This window comes from Oculina patagonica, chromosome 4 (genome assembly GCF_052425735.1).
Source record: "Oculina patagonica isolate OP01 chromosome 4, crgOcupat, whole genome shotgun sequence".
NCBI lineage: Eukaryota > Metazoa > Cnidaria > Anthozoa > Scleractinia > Oculinidae > Oculina > Oculina patagonica.
This window is the reverse complement of record NC_135761.1, coordinates 12,153,243-12,175,272: the sequence shown is the minus strand read 5'-3', so window position 1 is coordinate 12,175,272 and position 22,030 is coordinate 12,153,243. Positions and strand designations below refer to the sequence as shown.

The 22,030-nt window shown below is 39.7% G+C and overlaps 3 protein-coding genes across 3 annotated transcripts; 2 read left to right on the top strand and 1 right to left on the bottom strand.

The window, feature by feature from the left end:
- Positions 1 to 179: 179 nt before the first annotated feature.
- LOC144649557 (uncharacterized) lies at positions 180 to 3,295 on the bottom strand. Its single transcript, XM_078509069.1, has 2 exons — positions 3,185 to 3,295; positions 180 to 3,005 (listed from the first exon to the last, which is right to left on the bottom strand). The coding sequence occupies exon 2, from the start codon at positions 2,771 to 2,773 to the stop codon at positions 2,117 to 2,119; it is 657 nt and encodes a 218-aa protein (XP_078365195.1). The 5' UTR covers positions 2,774 to 3,005; positions 3,185 to 3,295; the 3' UTR covers positions 180 to 2,116.
- Positions 3,296 to 5,827: 2,532 nt separating this feature from the next.
- LOC144651546 (uncharacterized) lies at positions 5,828 to 7,757 on the top strand. Its single transcript, XM_078511512.1, has one exon. It carries the CDS (start codon positions 6,053 to 6,055, stop codon positions 6,605 to 6,607), a length of 555 nt encoding a protein of 184 aa, XP_078367638.1. The 5' UTR covers positions 5,828 to 6,052; the 3' UTR covers positions 6,608 to 7,757.
- Positions 7,758 to 10,029: 2,272 nt separating this feature from the next.
- On the top strand, positions 10,030 to 14,735 carry LOC144651525 (fibronectin type 3 and ankyrin repeat domains 1 protein-like). The gene is made up of 2 exons (XM_078511487.1): positions 10,030 to 10,861; positions 13,547 to 14,735. Exons 1-2 carry the CDS (start codon positions 10,390 to 10,392, stop codon positions 14,167 to 14,169), a joined length of 1,095 nt encoding a protein of 364 aa, XP_078367613.1. The 5' UTR covers positions 10,030 to 10,389; the 3' UTR covers positions 14,170 to 14,735.
- The last annotated feature ends 7,295 nt before the right edge of the window (positions 14,736 to 22,030 follow it).

The window sequence follows — 22,030 nt, the reverse complement described above, 5'->3', positions numbered from 1 at the left end:
CAGGATTTCTGAGTTTGGCCTTCTTGGCTCAAAACGCGCAAAAATAATGAGATTAATAATATGAGACCGTTAATGACTTGAAATCATTGATTTTAATCACATTTGTGATTAAACACGTTTTTTAAACATTTGAATTGAGGGAATGCCGATAGACCCGAATCACGACAGGATTCTTAGAGTAAAGACTTTCTAAACTTTAATTGTTTTTCTTTCTACTACAGTGGGTCCTGTCCATAGGAATCTTTACTGTGATGTGTATTGCATCATATCCTTTCGAAAGAAGCTGATGCAATATGAATATCAAACAAAGAAATTATCTTAAGTCCGTAGATGTACAAGTACAAAGTTCAACATGACTAAGCGAAAAGTACACAGTTCAGTACAAACGAATATCTTACAAAGAAATTAACTAAGAACAGCTGACAAATATACAAGTAGTTGAATAAAAATATAAGATTGAACTTAACAAGCGTTTGTTTTTTACTTTAAAACTACTGTTGGCTTTTTGAAAGATTTTAAATGCTTAATAAGGATAAACACAGAAATGACTGAAACAGGGAAATTTCTCCCGTAACATTACACAGCACTGATCAGCCGGGGTAGCAGTTTGTCTTCATTAAACAAATTGCCAAGTCCTAAGTCTGGCTAAGAATTTGCCGTAATATAATATTAACAATTAGTAAAAAATAATCTTCTTTTGAGACATAATTGTAGATTGTCGCGTCAAACGATACAGCAATTAGCTACAGGAGAGGATCAACGACTGAACTCTGACCCAGGCCTCAAACCTGTAACTACTCATCCTGACCACTTTTGACCACTGTTCAAACTTATAACAAACTGTTTTGCTAAAGAGGACCCGGAACTCTGCTGTTTTCTAAAAATCTTGCATTTGCATCCTGTATTTTCACAGACAACACGTACTTCTTTCGCTAAGTTAATTTTACTAGAAAGATTTTGTAACGGTTGTCAAAGACCTCGTGCGTCACTACTTAAGACAAATTAAAGTGAATTAAATGAAGACCTGTGTGGTGAAGTGATTATAACTGCATTTGCAGGAATCTTCTATAACGTCGGTTCATTATAGTGCTGAAGATGGACCAAATATGCTGAGAGTGTTTTCAGTGTTTCTGCACACTTCAACAGATGATCTTAAGCAACTGACTTAGAAAATCATTACTTTATCACTGAAACAGTATAGTTTATTTCGGTCCCGTGCAAGCTTGTGACGTGGAAAATTGGGGTCAGTGGTAAATATAACCCCAATAATTTGAAGGCGTAATCGGATTTTCAGTAAGTAGACAGACTTCTCCTCTCCATTCGGAAACTCATAGTCCTATAAATTGGACTGTCATGTGCCCTTTTTGTCACGTCATGCGATTTTGGAGAATAAACTAGCGTCAACGTCTTTATGCAGTTCTCTGCAAAGGTACTAGAGATGTATTTAAGAAGTCTTAGTAGCTTTTCACCTAATTTGCATTTGGCGACAAGTTTGATTTCTTGAGGAGGCTGCTAATCGTCCTCGCGTGATCCTCCAGTTCGCGAAAACGCGCGCGCGTGACATGAAGCATGTCTGATGTATTGGGGGGGGGGGGGGGGTCGTATATCATTCAGTTCCACTCCAACGGTAATGACTCCCACAGGGTGAGTAATAACAAGGGTCGTTATATTTGGACTAACAGCCCTGAACTATTATATAGCAAATTTGTAACGCATCAAGCATTTTGAATGGGTTAGAAGCCATGCCAAAGCGTGCTCCTCTTGAGAAAGACAATACGCCATAGTAATGAGTCAACATTCAAAATAGTTAACAAAACTTTGATTTGTAGAGGCTCAACTTTATTCCCTAAAATTGTGATCAATAGGTTTAAGCCTCGACGGTGAAGGGTGCTAAGGTGAAACGTACGGTTAGATCAGTTTTTTTTTTTTTTTTTGAAGATTGAATTTGAAGTAAAGAAAAATCTATATACACTTTATACTTCGCCTCTTTCCTGTTTGGCTGAGTATTGCATAGAAGAGGCCGGCGTCAACTCAATTAACACTAGTCCATGTCCACACTTTTCTTAAAAGATCTGTCAATTTTCCGATCACTGCTAACAACCTGAATTCACAGAATTCATACTGATGTCTCTGGGACAGAGTCGTCATCCATCATCGAACTAAACCTCTTTACGAACTGTCTTAGAATTTTATCATTCCCTATTTCTATGGCCATTTGAAATGGCGTCAAGCCATCGATGGTCTCGGCAAAAGGGTCACAGTTTGCTTTCAATAAAAGTTCAACACATTTCCTTTTCTTCCCAATCACGGCGGCGTGTAGCGACGTCCAGCCATCATCGTCATGAATGTTCACGTCTGCGCCGTTTTCAAGAAGATACCGAAGACAATCAACGTGTCCTTCGTAGGCGGCACCGTGTAACGCGGTAGCGCCCTCGGCCGGGTTGGTGGCGTTCACGTCAGCCATTCCCGACTCTACCAACATCTTAACCTCCTCTAAATCGTTGGTTGTGGCGGCGTAATATAGCCGTATGTCTGGGTGGAAGCTGACACTCCGAGGACGACTGTATTTCCTTTTACATACGTTGTTTTCCTCTACGGAATAATCTTTAGACGAGCTACGGATTTCCAGTGGTATTTCCGGTGTCGAAGCCGCTCTCGGTAAAACAGTTTTCGGATACAAGAAAGTTCCAGATGCTAAATTAGCTGCATCAGTCTCGGAAAGAAGGGCTCGTCTTTTGTTGCGCTCAGCCATCATACTGTGAGCCAAAAGCATATGCGTTCTTTAGATGAAAGCAGCGGACATTTATCTGATCAAAGAGATTTACTGCTACTCCAACATGCCCTCCACGCATCAATAAAACTCAAGTCACGATGTGATTTTAACAAGTCGATGAGTTTTGTATTGACGTTGTTTCACTCCAGTTGAAATCGGTAAATGGGATGTTGAAATGATTTGCTTGTGCGAGCTTTGTAATCACACCGTAAAATATTCCGCTGGCAACCCGCTGTAAAATAACGAGAAATCACGGGAGCGTGTACAATGCGTCTTAATCTTGGGTAATATATGCTACAGTGCTGTTTTTCAGTCTAAGGGGTCACGCCGATTGTTTGTAGAACCGCTTAACTAATCTAAGATAGGGACTAAAAACAACATTAATGTTTTCATAATCAACAATAACATTACCTCCAAAAATAAACTGTTAACTCCTCCATTCATAGGATGCTTTGTTTTTGACTACTTGGAAAAACTGATAAATGACGTGTTCCGACTCGTTTTTTCAAAAATAATAAAGAGAATAATCGAAGACTTGACCTCAACGATATGTGACGTATTTTTCTTTTTCGGCCTGTGAAATTGCGTGTGCGTGTTGGCTTCGTCTCGTGACGTGATCCCACTAGCGTGACGTCACGAGACATTGCGAAAAGAAACAAGTCCCAGCAAGTATGTATGCCCTTTTTTCCTAAGCACGAAGTGAAACAAAAAGCTTTCAAAATTGGGTTTTTTGTTACTGTACGCTTCTTAGCTACAATACCAGACGGGATGTGGTTGTCATTAATTTGAATTGGGAGTGATATGCGTGTCAAACTCTCGCGGTTTTCATATTTTGTCACGTAATTGTTTTTAAAAGATTATTTTAAAACCAGTATAGTATGGTGGCACTTGACGACCGGATTTCCGGTGATTTAAGTAGCGTAAACTTTATTGCTAATTCAACTCGATTCGTGTCAAGCAGGTAAGAAAAAGTAATACTTTTGCTTTAAAGGTCCCCGCACACGTGGGGACAAGACGCAGGAACACGTCGCAGCGACATGTACTTACTTACTTACTTACTTATCCTCATCGGGCCCATGAGGACTCTTGAGGCCGGCGCAGCGACATGTAGCAACGACAAAATCATGTATTGTTCACACTGAAGGGTCGAGAAGGGACATGCAGCAGGGACGTGTCGCGGGGACATGTAGCAGCAACAAAATCAAGATGTGTACACACACAAGTAACTGTAGTGGGGACATGCCCCAGGGACATGTAGCAGCGACACATCCCCTCGCGTGTGTTATGATAATTTTTGGCACGTGCAACATTTTGTCCTTGCGACATGTTGCACGAACTTGAACGAGTTGAATTCCGTGCAACATGTCGCAGGGACAAAACGGCTTCAAAGTTCGTATTATGCTTGCCAAAAAATAATCAGCACACACGAGAGGACGTCGCTGCGACATGCTCCTTCAGAAAATACCTCTACCCTCCCCCACCCCAGTACACATTGAGATTTTTGTTGCTGCTACATGTCCCCGCTCTACGTCCCATCTCTGTGAACAACACATAATCTTGTCACTGCTACATGTCAGAGAGAACAATTGTAGACTGCTTGCAGTCTGTTTTTCTCTCGAAATTTGTAAGGCAGTATAAGGCTTAGGAGAAGGTTCAGTACGCGCGAGGAGAGATTGGGGAAGGACAAGAGAGCGCGCGCTCTCACCCCGCGCGATCGAGGAAAATCCCTTTCTCGTTCATCCGTAAGTTTGCGGCTCGCGTCTCTACAGATTAGTATATGCGCGCGCTACTTAGACCCTAAAAGAAAAGACAGACTACCAGTAGTCTAGAACAATTGCAACAATGTTAACAGCCGCAACTAAACGAAACCATGCGTATATACGGCTGGCATGTTATGCTTTGCACTGGCTTGACATACTTGTAAAGTAGAGTGAAAATGTTTTCAAATCTTTCGTAGATGATTAATCACGTTTTCTCCGAGCATGATTTAATGATGAAGCCGGTTTGTAGTTGACTCCTTGTTCTGAAATTACTAAAGCTCGATGCTTGTACGGGGCAAAAAAACGGCTGGCGAGGGCATGAAAACAACGTAGCTCTCATTGGAAGTTATAGACGCAACTCTCTCCTCCGCAGAAGCTCCTTCAGTGGAGGAAGGCGAAAAACGCATGCCTTTTCCCTTCCCAGAGACCCCCGCGCGCTTTCGTTTCAATTCTCTCCAGGCTCCGCACGCTTAATTTTCACATCTCCCCATTTCCCAGCCCGTACGAAAAAATAAGAGGCCTCCGCGGAAGAGAGAGTAGAAGCAATGTTAAATATTTTTATTGATGACAACACTACCGGAGTCTTTGATGTAAAATAAGGCGGGAACTTTATCTTTGTTCCCGTTCTTTTCTTTTCCAGTAAATTACATCCTACGCATTCTACATAGCACAGGAAACCATAAAGATGTAACACATCTTTCAAAAGAACTGTACAAAACAATTCAGTTGTGACTCATTCTAACTTGCCTTTTTATTTAATTAAGGATTTAGGATTAGGTTTGCGCTGTGGGTAAGATAAATTATAGGTTTATAAAACAATATTTTTATCCACCTTTGATCGGGATAATTATGATAATTACCTTGTCAAATTTCCCAGGCAGTCTGTATCCGGAAGCGATATTTTCATTTTCGCAAATTCGTCGTTAGAAGGGTTTTGTTTGTTTAAATGACTAAAAGGCTGTAATTTGCAGATTTTTCTTTCATGTCGACATAATTAACGCCGCGACGCCGAAACAAAAGAAGTATTAGCTGACTTAGTTTTTGCCCGTTATTTCATTAGGTTTCTAAAATATCCTGCACGCCATATTGATTTCTAGTTATTAAGCACGAAAGAAGTCGGAATTGAGCTTTTCGTGACTTGTGGCCAAATATAATCGCTAGTTTTGGACGTTTGTTCGCATTTCAAAGAGCAGTCACTTTGTTTGCCTTTTAAGTCGCATAAAATTAGCGTTCTTCCCAACAACCCGCTAATCTCTCCCATGAGAACTTGTCATTGTCTGACGCACGTCAAAAGTGCAGTTGTTATTAAAACTTGGTGAGCTAACTCCGTCCGAGACAAGAAGCAAAGGGAGTGCAATTTGATGGTAAACAAATGGTGTTTTCTTCTCCGCGAGCGCACGAAGACTGACCCCACGCGCGATCTTTGCAAGAAAGTACGTCTTTAATGGCATTTGAACAAGCCAGATTCGCCTTCAGTTTCATTTAATTACAGCAAAAGTGTGAACCTGCGATAGTTCAAATGGCGACAAAGCGGCAAACACCCAAAATAAAAATCGATTTATGGGAGGATGAAGGAAATTCTGGCAACGGAGATGTCAAGAAAACTGCGGATAAATTGTGCGTGAATAGTTTTAAATTGAAGTACAAATCGGAGCGCCGTAGGAGCTACAGTAGTAACCTCCGGGAGGCGGTAATGAACAACAAACCCGACGAGATCCCTCGAATTGTCAAAGAGGAAGGAATTAAGGTCAACGAAATGAGCAAAAGTGGCGTTCCACTGATTCACGAAGCAGCGTTCGAAGGGAGGCTGGAATGTGTAAAGGCACTGTTAGATTGTGGCGCGAAAATTAACACTGTGGATAGCGAAGATTGGACTGCTCTTCACGCGGCTGTTCTTGGCGGTCATGTGGAACTCGCTCGCCTGTTGATTTGCAACGGAGCTGACTTATACGCTGAAACGATCGAGAAGTATATTCCTTTTCATATCGCGATAGAGAAACGCGACGAAGATATGATCGCATTACTGGTGGAGAAAATGGCGCAGTTACCGGCTCGTTTTAAGGGAAAAGAATGACGTTTGGAGGAATTTGTAAGTTTTTTGGAAAAGAAAACTAAATACCTAAAAAATTATACAGCACTTATTAAACTGCTTTTCGTTGCTGATAAGCAGTCATTTAATTCTTTACATTGTAGAATTTTAATTAGCAGTCGCATTGGTAATGACACATTTTGGTACGTGAAGCCCAGTCCTCACTCTGAACTGAATACCATATCTGTTGTGGTTGTCCGCTGGTTTTGTGGGAAAGTGATTGATTGTTTCTCTCAATTTTGAGTTTTATCCAGTATAACTTTGCGGTTTGTGACTTGACTGACAAAGAAATGAGGCTTTCGTCGGCTACAAGAAAAAAGGACGAGTAGTGGAATTTTCCTCGCGCGGCCTTCTCGCGATCGCGCACTCTTAAACGGAGGCTAGGGATGAGCTTTCCACCTGCCAATCCGCTGAACCAGCATGCTATACTCATCAACCTGCACCACAGTTGGCCAAATTGTGGTTACAGCATTAATTCACAAGAAAGTGCACAAGGCTTTTTTCCATATGGTCATTTTTTTCATCTGTGCCTGGATGCATACTGATAAAAATACTGTTTGTCAGATGGCCATTTTAACTAAAAATACATACTACGGTTAACTCTACCTACATACTACGGACACCGTAGGGACCGGCTCCAAGTTTCCGTCTTACAGGGATTTTAGTTACAGTGAAATGACTCAAAAGCGGCAGGGAAGGGACCAAAATCAGATGAGATTCTTGAAAAATGTCAGAGATTTGCCAACACCGTGTGAGCGGAAAAGGCGAAGTTGACCGAAACGGTGACGTAACACTATCAAGTTTAGTCCACCCATGCCTTGAATGACTAGATGCTGCATGCACATGCCGCATTCATAGACGACTGAGTAAAAAGAACACATAGACTGTCGAGACTCTTCACCAAAAGCCGCTTTTGTTTTGGTCAGCACCAAGAACGCGGACTCTGCTGACTCTGGCCATAGTTAGTAGACTAAGGCCCAGTTCAGACGCCGTACTTTTCATGAGCCGAACTCAATTCGAATTTGGACCGACCCAAATTGACAAAAGTACGCCTCTTGATTCAGACGCCGTACTTTTTGGCCGTTCCGAGGCCGTTCCTAATACAGTTCCGATAAAACAAGTCAAACTCCGGCAAAATACATTATTATAACGTATAATGTATAATGAATTAGGATCGGCACATGAAAAGTACGGCGTCTGAATCAAAGCCGTTCCAAAGGCGTTCCACAGGCGAAATTCTCGGCCAAGCCAGGCGGGAAGAACGTGCTGAGCCGTTCCAAATTGAAATAGCTTTAGTTCTCATTTGATTCAGACGCCGAACTTTTCATGTACTTAATTCAATTAGGTTCGGCTCATGAAAAGATCGGCGTCTGAACCGGGCCTAAGTATCCGATCTGACCAAGTCCAATTTTTGAGTAGGTGCAGAGTGCTCATTTTGATTGTCAGCAAATCAGATTTGAGCATATTCGCGGGATCTTACTTGACCAGCGTCCGCGTTCTTGGTGCTTATCAAAAGAAAGGCAGGGACGTCTGGGGACGAGATTGGAAGATAGTCGTGTAGACGGAACACTTTATATACGGTTTGAAAACGTGCTAGCGAAGACGACGCGTAACTTCGCGATTGAATTTAACTGTTTTCTGTATAGACGCTTATTATATAGAGAAGATTTCAAGGTACTCGATACTCAGACCACTTCCATAATTTGAACAGTTAAAATTACGCTAAGCTAACATTGAACAATTTAGCCGCCAAAATTTCAGTAGCAGTAAATCATGATCATAGGATAATCATAGTTAATCTCGTTTCTAGATTAATAATAATAATAAACCGATCATTCAGACAGACCATCCGCTATGCGCTTAAGACGTTTTAATACATTAAGTCCTCTTAATGAAAACAGTTTCTTCATCATTTGCTAAAGCATCATTTCATCATTTGCTAAAGCAGACGGATTACCGCCAGGTGCGAAAATCCGTCTTTTACAGAGCTAGTCATTCAGTCGTCTTTTAACCTGAGGTAGTTCATCTGTTTTGAATTGACAAGAATGGGTCTCGGCCCACTCTACTTTTTACATGCGCACTCAAAGCACATGACCAAACTTGAGGGCTCGCACAATCGTCATCCCCTGAACCGCTCAAAATGCTCCCCGGAAACGATTAAACGCACTTTCCACAGTATGGACAAAATAATTGATTCACGTAAGAAAACAGCTTCCCCAAAGGAAAACATATGAACTGACTGTATATTCCTCGTCCTTAAGACGTGCCGCGCCGAAGGTTTAAGTATACAAGAAAGCTTATTTCACGTAAAAATCCCGCCAGAGGCGTTTTGTCTTCAGTGGTGGCGTTTTGACGTACATTCTCCAGAGGGTACCAGTTCGGGGTAGCCGCCATGTTGGATTTTAAAGACAGAAAAGACAATGGAACGAGCTCGCCGCGCTGATTGCTGGGTAAAAGTGCTGCTTGCCTTCTGAGCTTATTTTTTCAGCTATTTTTTCTTTAGAATGGTGGGAATGAAGTGATCCATACGCTAAGGAAAAGAGAAGCTGTTATTTATTTATTTTTTAAAAGAAATGACCTTATAGCCACGAAAAGCAGACGGATTTTTGGCTCAACAAACAAGAGAAGGAAATCTGTCTGCCCTCGCACGGTACGAAAGTTAAAATCCTTTAATTCACTTCCAAGAGTGTTTAAGTTCACAATGATAAAATATTCTTCAATTTCTTTTCGCATAATATCAAGGAACAAACAGCACCACATGAAAGTCAAGCTCAATAGCTTTCATTTGAATGGTCTCACCGGGAACTCATCCATAAATCCATAGACTTAAAAGATTTAATATTTGCCTACTTCAATTGACTCTGGATGTGAATGTGGACTGCTATTACTGCAATTACATCCTCTTTGTAAGTCTCCGTGCTAAGCTGGAAAGAAAAAATCCATACGAACATGCTAGGCAGCATTAATGGACCTTTATAACGAGAAATTGAATAAAGTCGTACATGCATAGAAACTTCTTCGGCTTCTAGAACCCTACACATACCAAATATTTATGACGCAAAAAAAACGATTTCGTGTTTCCGTTTATGATAACTATGGTTCGTTGGTTACAGCCATAACAATAAAAGCGTTTTATGAAGCCCCTTACTGTCTTCATCACGATAATAAGCTTGAAGAACAGTGCTCTAGCGTCATTTCTGTCCGAAACAAGTTAATAATTAACAAGTTAGGTATATTTTGAGTATATTTTAACCTTGGGTCTTGGCGAATCAACGGGATGTTATTTAATTCAAATAAATTATTCGTACATTTATTTGCATTCGTTTGTTTCGTGCATCGAGTTTATTCTCAGGACGGGATCTTGAATTTGTAATTGAGCTCTAAATCCCTCAGGGCGTTTAATACGGAGCAGAAGTTTGCTGAAGACTGAAAAGTTTAGGGAACTTGTTTTACTTAATAACGGATCGGACAACCAATACCCCATGTCTAGATGACGATTTTTTATGTCAACATAAATTTAACATTTTTACCCCGTGTTAATTTATGATCAGTGAACCGGGAACCGAAAGGAGCTTACAAGTTTTGATCGCACGCGTGACGGAAAGGTTTGCCTATTAGCATTTATTTCAGTGGCTTAGACACAAATTTCTACGTGTCAACGTTGTCAAGTTAACAGTTATTTGATTCAATAGCTACCTTAATCACTGGTGCAATCACAGGGCGTTAGAGATCGGCAGAATCGTCGCAGAGTTTACAAGTACAACAAGATGTCTGTGCCCGAGCTAACGGTGGGCGAAGTAAACTATAACAGCATCGAACTGAAATGGGAAGATTCGGAAAACGATAACAACAACAAGAAGCGAAAACTGTTTCACGTGCAGTTGAACAGAGCTCGTGCGCGCAGCCCATGTCCCGGCGGCCCGACGCTCGATCCACTAACAAACTATCAAGGCTACAGTCAACAATACGTGTTCAAAGGGTTGGAGCCTATGACTCAGTACTTATGCCGGCTGCGGGTGATGGAAAGCGACACCGATCGACAGGGAGGCGGCTGGAGCGACCCGATCACTGTCTGTACAGCAAACGAACCGCCGTCTGGGGCAGAACTTCACAAGGCTGTATCCAGGCAAGATTTGGAGAAAGTTCGGAAAATTCTGCAAGAAAATAACACGGTCGTTGAGGTGATGGACAAGTTTGGATTGACGCCGCTAATGGTGGCTGCTCAAAAGGGCTTCATAGGTAAGTTGGATGCATTGTTTTCCTGATAATAAACGCAAGATTTGGGTCAATTTTTGTAATCATGTTTTGAGCATGTATGCAAATTTTACTGCGTTTCATTTCCACTTAAAGTGTGTAAAGTCAATGGCGAAAATTCCATTTGCACTTGAATGTGGCCGACAAAAATTTCTGCTGATTCATGAAGCAAAATATAAGGTCATCTTTGAAGTTAGATATTTTTGCAGTTTTTGCTCTACCTTACTTTAATACTCACAGTTTTTAAAAATGTTTGCAACATAACAATGAGGTAGTACTCTGTATTATACCATGTTTAAACAAAACAAAAAAAGGTTATAGAAGTTTTTATTGATAAATCGGATCCTTGAATCTTAAAGAGCCTAGTTAATTAGTGAATTTCACTGCAATGAGGAAAAATGTTTCTCGGAGCGAAACTTTTGGCACAAAGCGGCTTGAAGCCTAAAATATTTTAGATGCCTTTGTTCAAAACATAGATTTGTCATGATTTCCGCTGCTTTGTCTGTTCTTTCATAAGAATAATAAATGAATTTACCTTGCATTGTTATTGTAGCGAAAGTTTATTAACGTATTTTTTTTTTCAAACCCTAGCGAATACATTTAAAATGTCTTTCAAAGGGTTTCTATCTGCCAACTTTAACTCAGCTTCATTTTTCCGACGAAGTAATAAGTTTATATAAGTTTTTCAGTATAACGTTGATTGATATTTTTTCTGAGACAAAGCTAAATACGGCGAAGCCCTCATTAGAATAATAACAGGACCACCTGCCCCATCCTGTGTTATTTCTTTTTTTGAAAGTGGGACAGCAAAGATAAATTGTTAGCTCATAAAAGAAACCTATTGTTTGCTATTGGAAACCATTTCTTTGTCAGATTAAAAAAACTATTTTAAATTTGCATAGCGAAATGGTTCCGAAAGCCTCAAACCCATAAATAAATGAAACTTATTCTTGGCGTTTCTATTTATAACATCCTGATCGCGAAACTGAATACCGTAATACGATTTTATTTTTCGCGACCCTAAAATAAGCTCATAATCATTTCCCTGCTTTTCCTTGAATATAAATTTGATTCGTCGCCTCCTTTCCAAACTAAATTCATTTCATTTAATACGAAGATAACCAGCATCGAGCCGATAAAATTGTGCTCCGTGGTACATTTCATGGAAGATAGGTCGTCAATTGTCGAAAATCTTTTTTGCTTAAATGCGATTTGTTTATCTCGGATGTCAGCTTAGTGGACTAAGTTTAATTCGATCCGACATGTTATTGATCAATTTTACTTTGCTAAGTCAAGTCTGTCGAGTTTTATTTAACTGCGGCCTTCGCAAAGCAGACACTAATGCACAATGCAAACGCTTATTTATGCAAATGTCGGGGTCTTACGTGCTTTGAATAATCTTAGTATGCCAGGTATGTTCACAAAATTATCGTATTTAAGGAATAGCCTAGAGTTACATTGTTACGCTTAATCAACCGGAGTGCGCACAAAACAGGACTGAAGCTAAGTCGATGAACGATTCAGTTATATTGCGTGAAATTGAACCCGCCAACAAACTGTTTACAAGTTAGGATTACCAAGGAATTTTTTAAGCTTTATCATTATGATTTCTGACAGCGAGAGGTAAAGCCAAACAAACATAAACGTGGCACTTAATCCCAAGGTTTGCTGTGCTAAATGCAATGTCACATTATTAGGACGCCCTGTTTGTTACCATGGACTTTTCATCAGGAGCCCATGGGCTCCTGCTTTTCATACAATAAATGACATGGCCGCAAACATGGCAAAGACCAAAATTCCTCACAACTCAATTAACTCTATTTCTCTATATTATAAAAAAGTCATATATATATATATATATATTTTTTTAACAAAATAGGCACTGGTAGCAAACAAACTAAAGTACAAATACAGTTGATATGTTCGCGGGGCGAAACAGTGTTACAATTGCAGACATTGTTTAGACATATATAAAAGTGTTCAGTCAGACATTTCTGTGTTTAAATTGTATCCCAGCACTCCAGTTAAAAGTTTTGAAACAAACGCAATGCAAGTGCAAAAACAGAAGCAGTGAATTTCCCCGTCCCCAGTCTCTCGCGGAATGCAATCATGCGAAGGGCGCGATGAATAGTGGGAAGGGTGAGGCCTGTCAACAACTCTAACCCGTTCTCACTTCTCCCTTCACGCTTCACGCTTCACGCTGATTCTTACTTTCGTTCTCACGCGCGGGCTCTTGCCGTGGAGCCCGTGAAATAGAAAGCAAAACACACGCAAGCGTGGAAAGTAAAAAATAGGTCCGCAATGCGTACATGTATCAATTGAAATGCGTCTTCGCCATAAGTGCGCGCTTGCACAAGAAAGCAAAGTCAATGTTCATCCTGTTTCTCAGAGTCTTGCGCGTGCTGTCTGTTAACGGCATTTTTTACGCTAACTGAAGACACCAAAGTCTCGAAACTCCCGAGAATTTTTTTAGCGCATCAACAATACTTTTGTTTAGCTGTACGCCATGTCACTGAAAGAACATTGTGTTGATGTTTGTTTGACATACGTGTTTCATACGGCGTTATTGATCGGAAATCGTTGTGCTAATTTAACTTTTTTTCAGTCTTATTATTTTTATGAAGTGTAAAATTATGTTTTCTAACAGGATCTTTTGTTATTTCTATTTAGATGTAATGGAAATACTTCTCGAATTCAACGCCGAGCCTGAATATGCGAACTCAAATGGCAAGACTGCCTTGATGATTGCCTGTTACGCTGGTCAAGAAGAAGCAGCTCAACTACTGCGTCAACACGGCGCCACTTGGGAAAAGCGTGACAAAAATGGTTTAACCGCTGTACACTGGACTGCAGACGGAGGCCACGATGATCTCATGTTATGGGTTATGCGGAATGGAGCTCCAGTCGACATAGAAGACAGTGTCAACGGATGGACGCCCTTAATGCGCGTTGCGTGCCTAAGCGGAAATGACGAAGTAGCGGAAGTGCTCATTGCCAAAGGCGCTGACATCAACAAGATTGACAAATCTGGTAAGACTGTTTTAATGGCAGCCTCCATGAATGGCCATTTTAATTTGGTGCGTTTGCTCGTTGACAAGGGAGCTGATGTGTTCCTGAAAAACAGGGAAGGGAAAACGGCTTTGGAGTTCGCACGGTCAATGGAAAGGCAGCGCATCATTAAATACCTTGAATTTCAAGTGACTAAAGAGGAGAAACAAAGGAAAGCTAAACTGCTGGAAGAGAAACTTAAAGAAAATCAACTGAAACTAGACCAAATGCAGATAAAATCTTAAGTAAGGTCATAAACTGTATCGTGACGGTGGGCAAATTTTCATTGTCCCATGTTGTGATTATGCACTCATATTTAATACGATCTTAACTCGCGGTTTTGCAAAATCGTAAATAAATCAAAACAAACAAAAACACAGTTACAAGCTATCCCGGCGAACGTGAAAAATTGAAACTGTTTCTAGTTTTGCAGATTACACTAAAACCTTATTTCACAAAGCAACTGTTTGTTCTGAAAAGTTCAGTAGCATGGTATTGAATCTCATGGTTGTACAGGCCAATAAAAAAATTGTTAGGTTTAACTAGATGACTGATTAAAAATAATTTTGCTTCGTTAATCGGTTGCAGTTCTTTACTAAGCCAATGGAATATGTGTTTGAGAGCTCGTCTAATGTTCAAATACGTAATACATAATTTATTGTTAATTTATTACACGTTTTCCCATGATGTAGACAAATATTACCATTTTCATATTTAAATTCAGAACTTTAAATGCATGAATTAACTTTGTGATTATACTAATCAAACAGTTAAGAATACTTAGAGAATAAATGGAGATTTGGTTCCTTTATGAGAGTGCAATGATTCCTCTTCAAATTACACCACGGTAGCTTGACACAATTTGGCTTTAGTGATTGATCCAGCAAGGAAGTGTTAAGTTGTCAATTACCAAACCAGTCTGACAACTTGAACTGAGTTGGACCCGGCACATGCAGCCTGGGATACAGCTTTGGCTGGGACCATTGTGTTGTGTTCTTGGGGAAGTCCCCCCCCAAAAAAAAGAAAAAAAAAAAAAAAAAAAGGAAACTTTGCTCCCACATTGTCTGTCTCAACCCAGGCGTATACAGTCAACTCTCGTTATAGCGGACACGCTTAGGGAGTCATTAAGTGTACGTTATAGCGAGAGCCCGTAATAGCGGGAGTCATTTCCAGTCAAACCTCTTTCGTCGGGGATCTGGATTTTGTCCGTAATAGCGGGTGTCCGCATTAGCGGGGTGTCTGCAAGGTGAGAGTTGACTGTAATTAGGTACCTTTGATCTGTTGAGGAAACCAAACAAAAATACTGGGCAGTAACCTGTGATAGACTGGCATCCCATTCAAGAGAAGTAGAAATACTCGAAATGGCTCCATTTACGTACATGGAAAGAGGATGATCCTGGCACTAGGATCATCCCTATTTCATGGAAAATGGAATGATCCTACTGCTAAGATCATCCGAGCGCGCTATGTTTCCAGCGTTTAGCTTACATGCGAAGAGTTGCATTTGGCCCTATATGCTAGGATCATCCTTGTGCTACGATAATCCACTTTCCATGTAAATGGGCTCCTAGTCGCTTAAGGCTACGAAAAAAAAAAGGCTACGAAAAACCGGGATAAGCTCCTTATGTGTATGTTGGCCAGTTGGGCAGTGTTAATGCTTTTAATAGCTTTTCCAGCTTTATTCGTATTTTACGTTTCATTTTTGCCTTCTAATTTGAGACAAATGGATGATTGTAAAGCCAGAGTCAAAACAACCACTACAAACCATTAAACAGAGATCGGCAGATGTCAACTGAATTAAATTACATGGTATAATAAATGTTTTTTTTTTTTTTTTTTTTTTTTTTTGGGTCCCCTTTTGGAAAATTTCAAAAAATATAAATGGAAAAAAAAATCCTAAAAAAATCCCAAAAAAAGATTCTAAAAGGACGTCTGGAAAAAAAGGAAAAAATTAATATTTCTTCGAAAAAAAAGAAAATAAAAATTAAAAAATGATACTTTAAAACTATAAAAGTACAAATGTGGCCTAACACTTCTGTAAAAATCGTATACTAAAGAAACCTAGCTTTCGCCGATCAACGGGATCCCTGATGATGCCGCACTCGTTTTTGAGTTATCAGCACTTAAAGCTAAAATTAAGGGTGTTTTAACAGGCTATACCGTTGCTATGGTTACCAATAACGTCAAGAAAATAACCGAAATTTGTTCTGATAAATGTTTGTAGCACTGAACCATCAAAGTATAAGGGCTGGGAAGTACTGAAAACTCTTTTCAACCTCCTTAAATACAACAGGAGGCACCGTACGCGTAGGTTCCCGGCTCAGGTTTTACACTGTGCCATGCACTTAGCTGAAGTTGTTCTCAGTTCGGTACCAAGGTTATCCCCTCGAAAAGCAAACTAGTTTAACTCTCCAGCTTCCAACTGGGATTCTTTAAAACTATGTTTCATTTACACGGTCCTGCAAACTGAAAGGACGTTAATTTTACCCTTTTGTTGAGATCCAGTGTATCAAATAATTTACATTAAAGGGAGGAAATTAAATCGAGTCAAAAATTATGGTGCCATAAATTATATTCTGATGACCTTCATCTTGTCTGTCTCCTGTCCGCAAATCTTAAGTCTTGGATCTTTTTTAACTACACTAACTACACTATAAAGACTGAAGCTGTGTCGTGAAGCCTCGGAGCAAAAATGCGGTGATGCAAAAGTTTAAAGACCTTAGAAGTGCTCTGCACTACAGAAAACGCCGAGCAAAGACTTGTAAATATTTAGACATCACCAACTGGAAGAGTTAACCAGCCTCTAATAAAAGAAATGTTTTTGGACTGTCACTAGGTTTGAGTTTTCCTCCAAATGTTGCTCCTACAGCCGGGTCCTACAGAAGTCGACTAACCGTTGCGTTGTTTTCCTCAGCGTTTTGCAAATCAATACCCTGCCTGGAGCTTAACTTGGATGGTCCTCAAATCGCTCTCATAATCTCTCTCCAGCAATGCCGATCTTTCTAAGATGCTTGAAATTTCGGTCAACTTTCTCAGCACTTTGTCGAACTCTATGCGGCCTTCGGAGTAGTGCTTTCTCTGGGAAGTATTGAGCCTGACGCTTCGGTGAAGATCGATCGCCCATTGAACTGATGCCGGTGACGAATGTGCCCGTTGCTTGGAGTCGTGTTTTTTGGAGTCATGTTTTTTGTCTTTGCCACTGTTCCCGGCTTCCCTGTCGTTTTGCACTGCTTTTGAGGCAGTCGTCTGCCAACGTCTCCTAACCGAAGGCCTGAACATGTTTAGTTACAGATCACAATTTGTCACTGAGGTAGCTATGTTGATGAAAAGGTCTCCGTCCTCGCGTGGCTGTAGATATAAATAACATATATCCAAATTTAGTATGCAATGAGATGTTATTGGTTATTCGTAGTATTGAAAGGCGTTTTGACTTCATTACGGGTTTGACTCGTTTGTTCTCGAAGAACGTGAATTTCCATTTGACACCATATCACAAGATGTTTGCATGCCAATGGCACATTTAATTCGCCATTTAACAATTATTCGCCGAAGTGGAGGTGGCTAGCTAGTGGTGGATATTTATCGAGCCGCTTCACCGACACTGAGGTGAATAGTTGTTTTAGTATATATACTCAAACTGTGAGATATTATAGCGCTAAAGGATGATGTTTGACTAGTTGATTACGTTAACGAGTACAGTTTTCGCGCGCAAGTTCCTCAAAGGTGAATAGCAAAGGATATTCGGAGTTTGAGTAGCCAATCAGAGCGCGCCAAAAACGCTATCTACTGTTTGAGTATATACTAAAGTTATATATTTCCCTGCTGTAAGTTTCAGTTGGTGTAATATCTGACACCCTGAACATTTTGAAATACAGGCTCAATTTTTCAAGCTGGTTATTTTGATGAACAGGTCTCCGTCCTTGCATGCAATTGACGTACATGCCCAATTGAATTTAAATTAGGAAAGATGCTATTGGTTCTTAGTGGTAATTGCGAAAGGTCTCTGGACTTGAATAGGAGTCTCAAAGAATAGGAATTTCTATTTGGACCATATCACCATCCACTTGCATGCAAATGGCACAATTAATTCGCTAGCTGTAAGTTTCAGATAGTGTAATTTCCGCCACCTTGAACATTTTGAAATACAGGCACAATTTTTCAAGTTAGTTATTTTGATGAATAACTGGTCTCTGTTCTTGCATGTCAGCTGTGGGAATATTAAGGGAAATGTCCAAATTAATATAACAAAAAAATATACAATTGGTTCTTCGTGGCAATTGCGAAAGGTCGCTGGACTTGAATAGGAGTCTCAAAGAATAGGCATTTCTATTTGGACCATAAATCACCATGCAGCTGCTTGCATGCAAATGGAACATTTAATTCGCTAGTTATATATTTCCCTGCTATAAGTTTCAGTTGGTGTGATAACCGACTCCTTGAACATTTTGAAATACAGGCACAATTTTTCAAGCTGGTTATTTCGATGAACAGGTCTCCGTCCTGGCATGTTATTGACGGACATGTCCAATAGCAAAGCGTGCGAGTGACGTCACGACTCAGACAAAAAAAACCGAAACGGCGGATGATTTTCCTAAAACACTTTCTAAAGCAGCCGGCATTCCTAAAACACTTTTATAAAACGAAAACTTCGCTTAGATTCCTTCTATTTTTTCTCAGAACACGCTTATGTTTTATGAGCCTTGAAGCGGTTATAATCATTTGCATTCTATTTTTAGACCTCGCGCGCCTCGCTATTGAATTTAATAAAGAAAGGTGCTATTGGTTCTCCGTGGCAGTGAAAGGTCTCTGGACCTGAATAGGCTTTTATATCTCAAAAGATAGGAATTTCTATTTGGCAGCATATTGCCAGCTGTTTGCATATAAATGACACATTTAATCAGTTTGCCAGTTATTTATTTCGCCTCTGTACAGTACAGCTGGTTTTAAAAGTGTGGATATTTCCTCCGCGGTTCATAAACAAATTGGAGACTTCTATAACAGTTCCCTTTTTAACAAGTTCTGTTTATCTTCAGGTTTAATTTCTATCTTAACCAAATATTTATTCATGATAATTATACTCTTCAGTATTTTTATCTTTTAGAAATAATTTTAAGCAGCAACACCTTGTTTAAGTTAATTTCATTCATGAGTTCCGTAGCCAATCCAAGTGGCGGATTTCGTCACGTACAGAAGTTTTCCAACAAAGGCAAAAAGGTAACTACGAAATTATAAAATCAACTGAAAACACCATTCAAACAATGAATAGATCTTGCGTCTATCCAGTTACTATGGTAACTATGAAAAAATGACGACAACATACAGGCAATTTACTTCAAACCGAAAATTTACATTTCATTTATAGGCTCATTGATATTCTTGTTATTTACAGACGGCCCATCAACAAAACCTCGCTAAAAGTTACAAGCGAATCGAAATTCATATACACGGCACGCAATGCATGCAGAAGCGATGACGTTTCACAAAGCCGGGTCTTTAAGGTCGCGTGCCTTCCTGTACATTTTCACTTGGAACTGTTTAGTAATCTAGTACAATACTGGTGAACCACGTGACCATACCGAAGTGTTAAAAATAAAAACTGGAAAGCAGGTAATTAACTCTTCTAAGGTAATCTAGCCTGCGTTGCAGACGAACCAAAATTTCCTTCTACCGGTTATAGTCCGATATAAAGAAAATCGGAGACAACACCGGAGACAAAGAAATCTTTGCTATACCGACCGAGCTAGGAGGCAGACGGGGGCAGGTCGTGGATAATTAATGGGGTAAAACTCGAGAATGTTTTACCATGCAAACAGACTAAACATGAAATCGGAATGAAAGTTATAATATCGAGATTCGATGGCCGTCTTTATACTAGCGACGCACGAACAGACGAACAACAAATTTTTTGCCGAAGCTCGTCCAGACGGGTAACACGTCTCTAGCATCAAAACGGCCAATATCGAGATCCCTTCTCGATTGATTTTTATTTTGCGCCAGAGGACCGAACACTTTCGTATTCAAAGATAACGTCGCCTTTTTAAAATTTTGTTTGCCATAATTCTTGACGCGCGTGCATTGCGCTGTTGAAGAACAACAAATGAAAGCACGGTTTTCGGTTTTTCTACCTATGAGCACAAAATGCGAAGAACACGCCAAAAAAAAAAAAGAAAGCAACCCAGAAAATGAAAGCAGCTATTCTCTGACAGACATTCAAAAACGCGTATGGAGCAGTACTGCCGGCGCCCCGCCATTCACTACGCTTTTCAATACAGTGAAAAAAGCTGGCTATTGAAAAGCATTGCACCTTGCACACAAAACGTCATTCGGTCTTCTAGCGAAATTGTGCTAAGTTCGCCAGGAAATGAAAGTAAAAAATATTGCCTATGAACCTTTAGAATTCTACATTGTATTTGTCCTTAAAACTGAGATCTGTGAAGTCTTTCCACCTACCTTAACTTTATCTTCGCTTCGTGTTGTGACGGTCTTCATTTGTGTTTTCTAAAGCGATCCGTGATTTTCATCTGACAAACCCCTGAAAGTCACATGCTCATAACAAATTAATTTGTAAGAAAGAAACACATGCCGACATTTCCGGCTTGCAATTGAATGTAAGCATGATGATTTTCGGTTTTTCGCCAGTGTTTTGGTAACATTGTAGAATAGTGTTTTTGCAACATTGTTTTTTAATGAAAGTGATTTGTACTTGTTCCGTTATATAATGTTCGTAAGTATAATTTTGAAAACATGAAATTATTGCCAATTCGACCCTCTTGTTTTAATTAGAAACTGTTGAGTAATAATAAATTCTCTGGTTTTGTCTTTTAAAGTGTTTTGTCGTTCGTGGCTTAAGAATCAGAACAAGATCATGAGTTTACAATGTAAAATACCCATCTGAAACCTCCTCCGTGAAAAAATACAGAAACCCTTCATAGAAAATTGTAGCATTAAAAGAATTATAAAAAAAGTAGTATTAATTTCGTTTATCGATGGATTAGTGCTCTCCAATGTTTTTTATTTGATGTTCGATTTCAGTTTTAATTAAGTGTTATGTCTATGGGAGTCCTTCTCTGTTTATGTTATCAGTTCTTGTTTATCTTTTCTTATTTTGCCTAGTTTCAGGGGCACCCAACGAGAAACTTTTACTATAGGAGTGGAAACACCGTTTTTCCTTTCTGTGCGATTTAAAGGCTTTTATTTAAATGCTAAGAAAAACCTTTTCGGATACACTAGCTGAACTTTCAAACTTCAGAAAATTTTAGGAAATGAAATGTATAAAACCCGAATTCACGAGCCGCTGCTGCCTTCTCGAAAATCGTAGCTGGCCTTTTTCGTACCCAAAACGACATTTTTATCTCCGATAACAACATGCATTACTTTTCCGCATGTCAAGAACGAGTAACGAAAACTCCAGTTTTTCGTCAAATTTTAATCCGAAATTCGAAGGCAACAAGAACATTGAGAAGCTTGAGAAGCTTAAAATCGGGCGCTTTGCCTTGAAAGGCAGGGTTCAGTACAGCAGAAACCACGAAGCAGTTACTTAAGTAGCACTCAGTCCGACTGTGTTTGTGTAAGTCACAGGGCTTGCATGAGCTGTATTAGTGTGCATAATATAATATCTAGAACGTTGTCGAGATTGCATTATTACTTAATGACATGATGGTTTCAATTTATAAATGTATCTCACACAATACAAATAAACGATTGAAGTAGACGACTAGACAATGTAAAGTTTGACTTAGCAAAGTGCAGTGTATTGGTAATACTGTAAGGTGCGGTTTCACCTGACGGTCGTGTGCTTTTCGGTATTTTCCAGGCATTGCACTTTGATGGGACAGTACTACAACTGTTTACCGGGGAACTACTATTGTCAAGAAAATGATCACAACTTGTTGATGAATGATTGAACATTTGTTTCATACCATTACTGTAATAGCAATTGATGAAGGCTTTTAGTACTGAACCAAAGTATAAGGACTGGGAAATACTGAAACCCATTATCAGCCACCTTAAACGGAAATATCTTGTTGGTGTTTCAAGGAATACAAGGAAACTTCACTCATCCCATGTATCTATGTATTGCGGTATTTTGTAATTTTTTGAGTGATT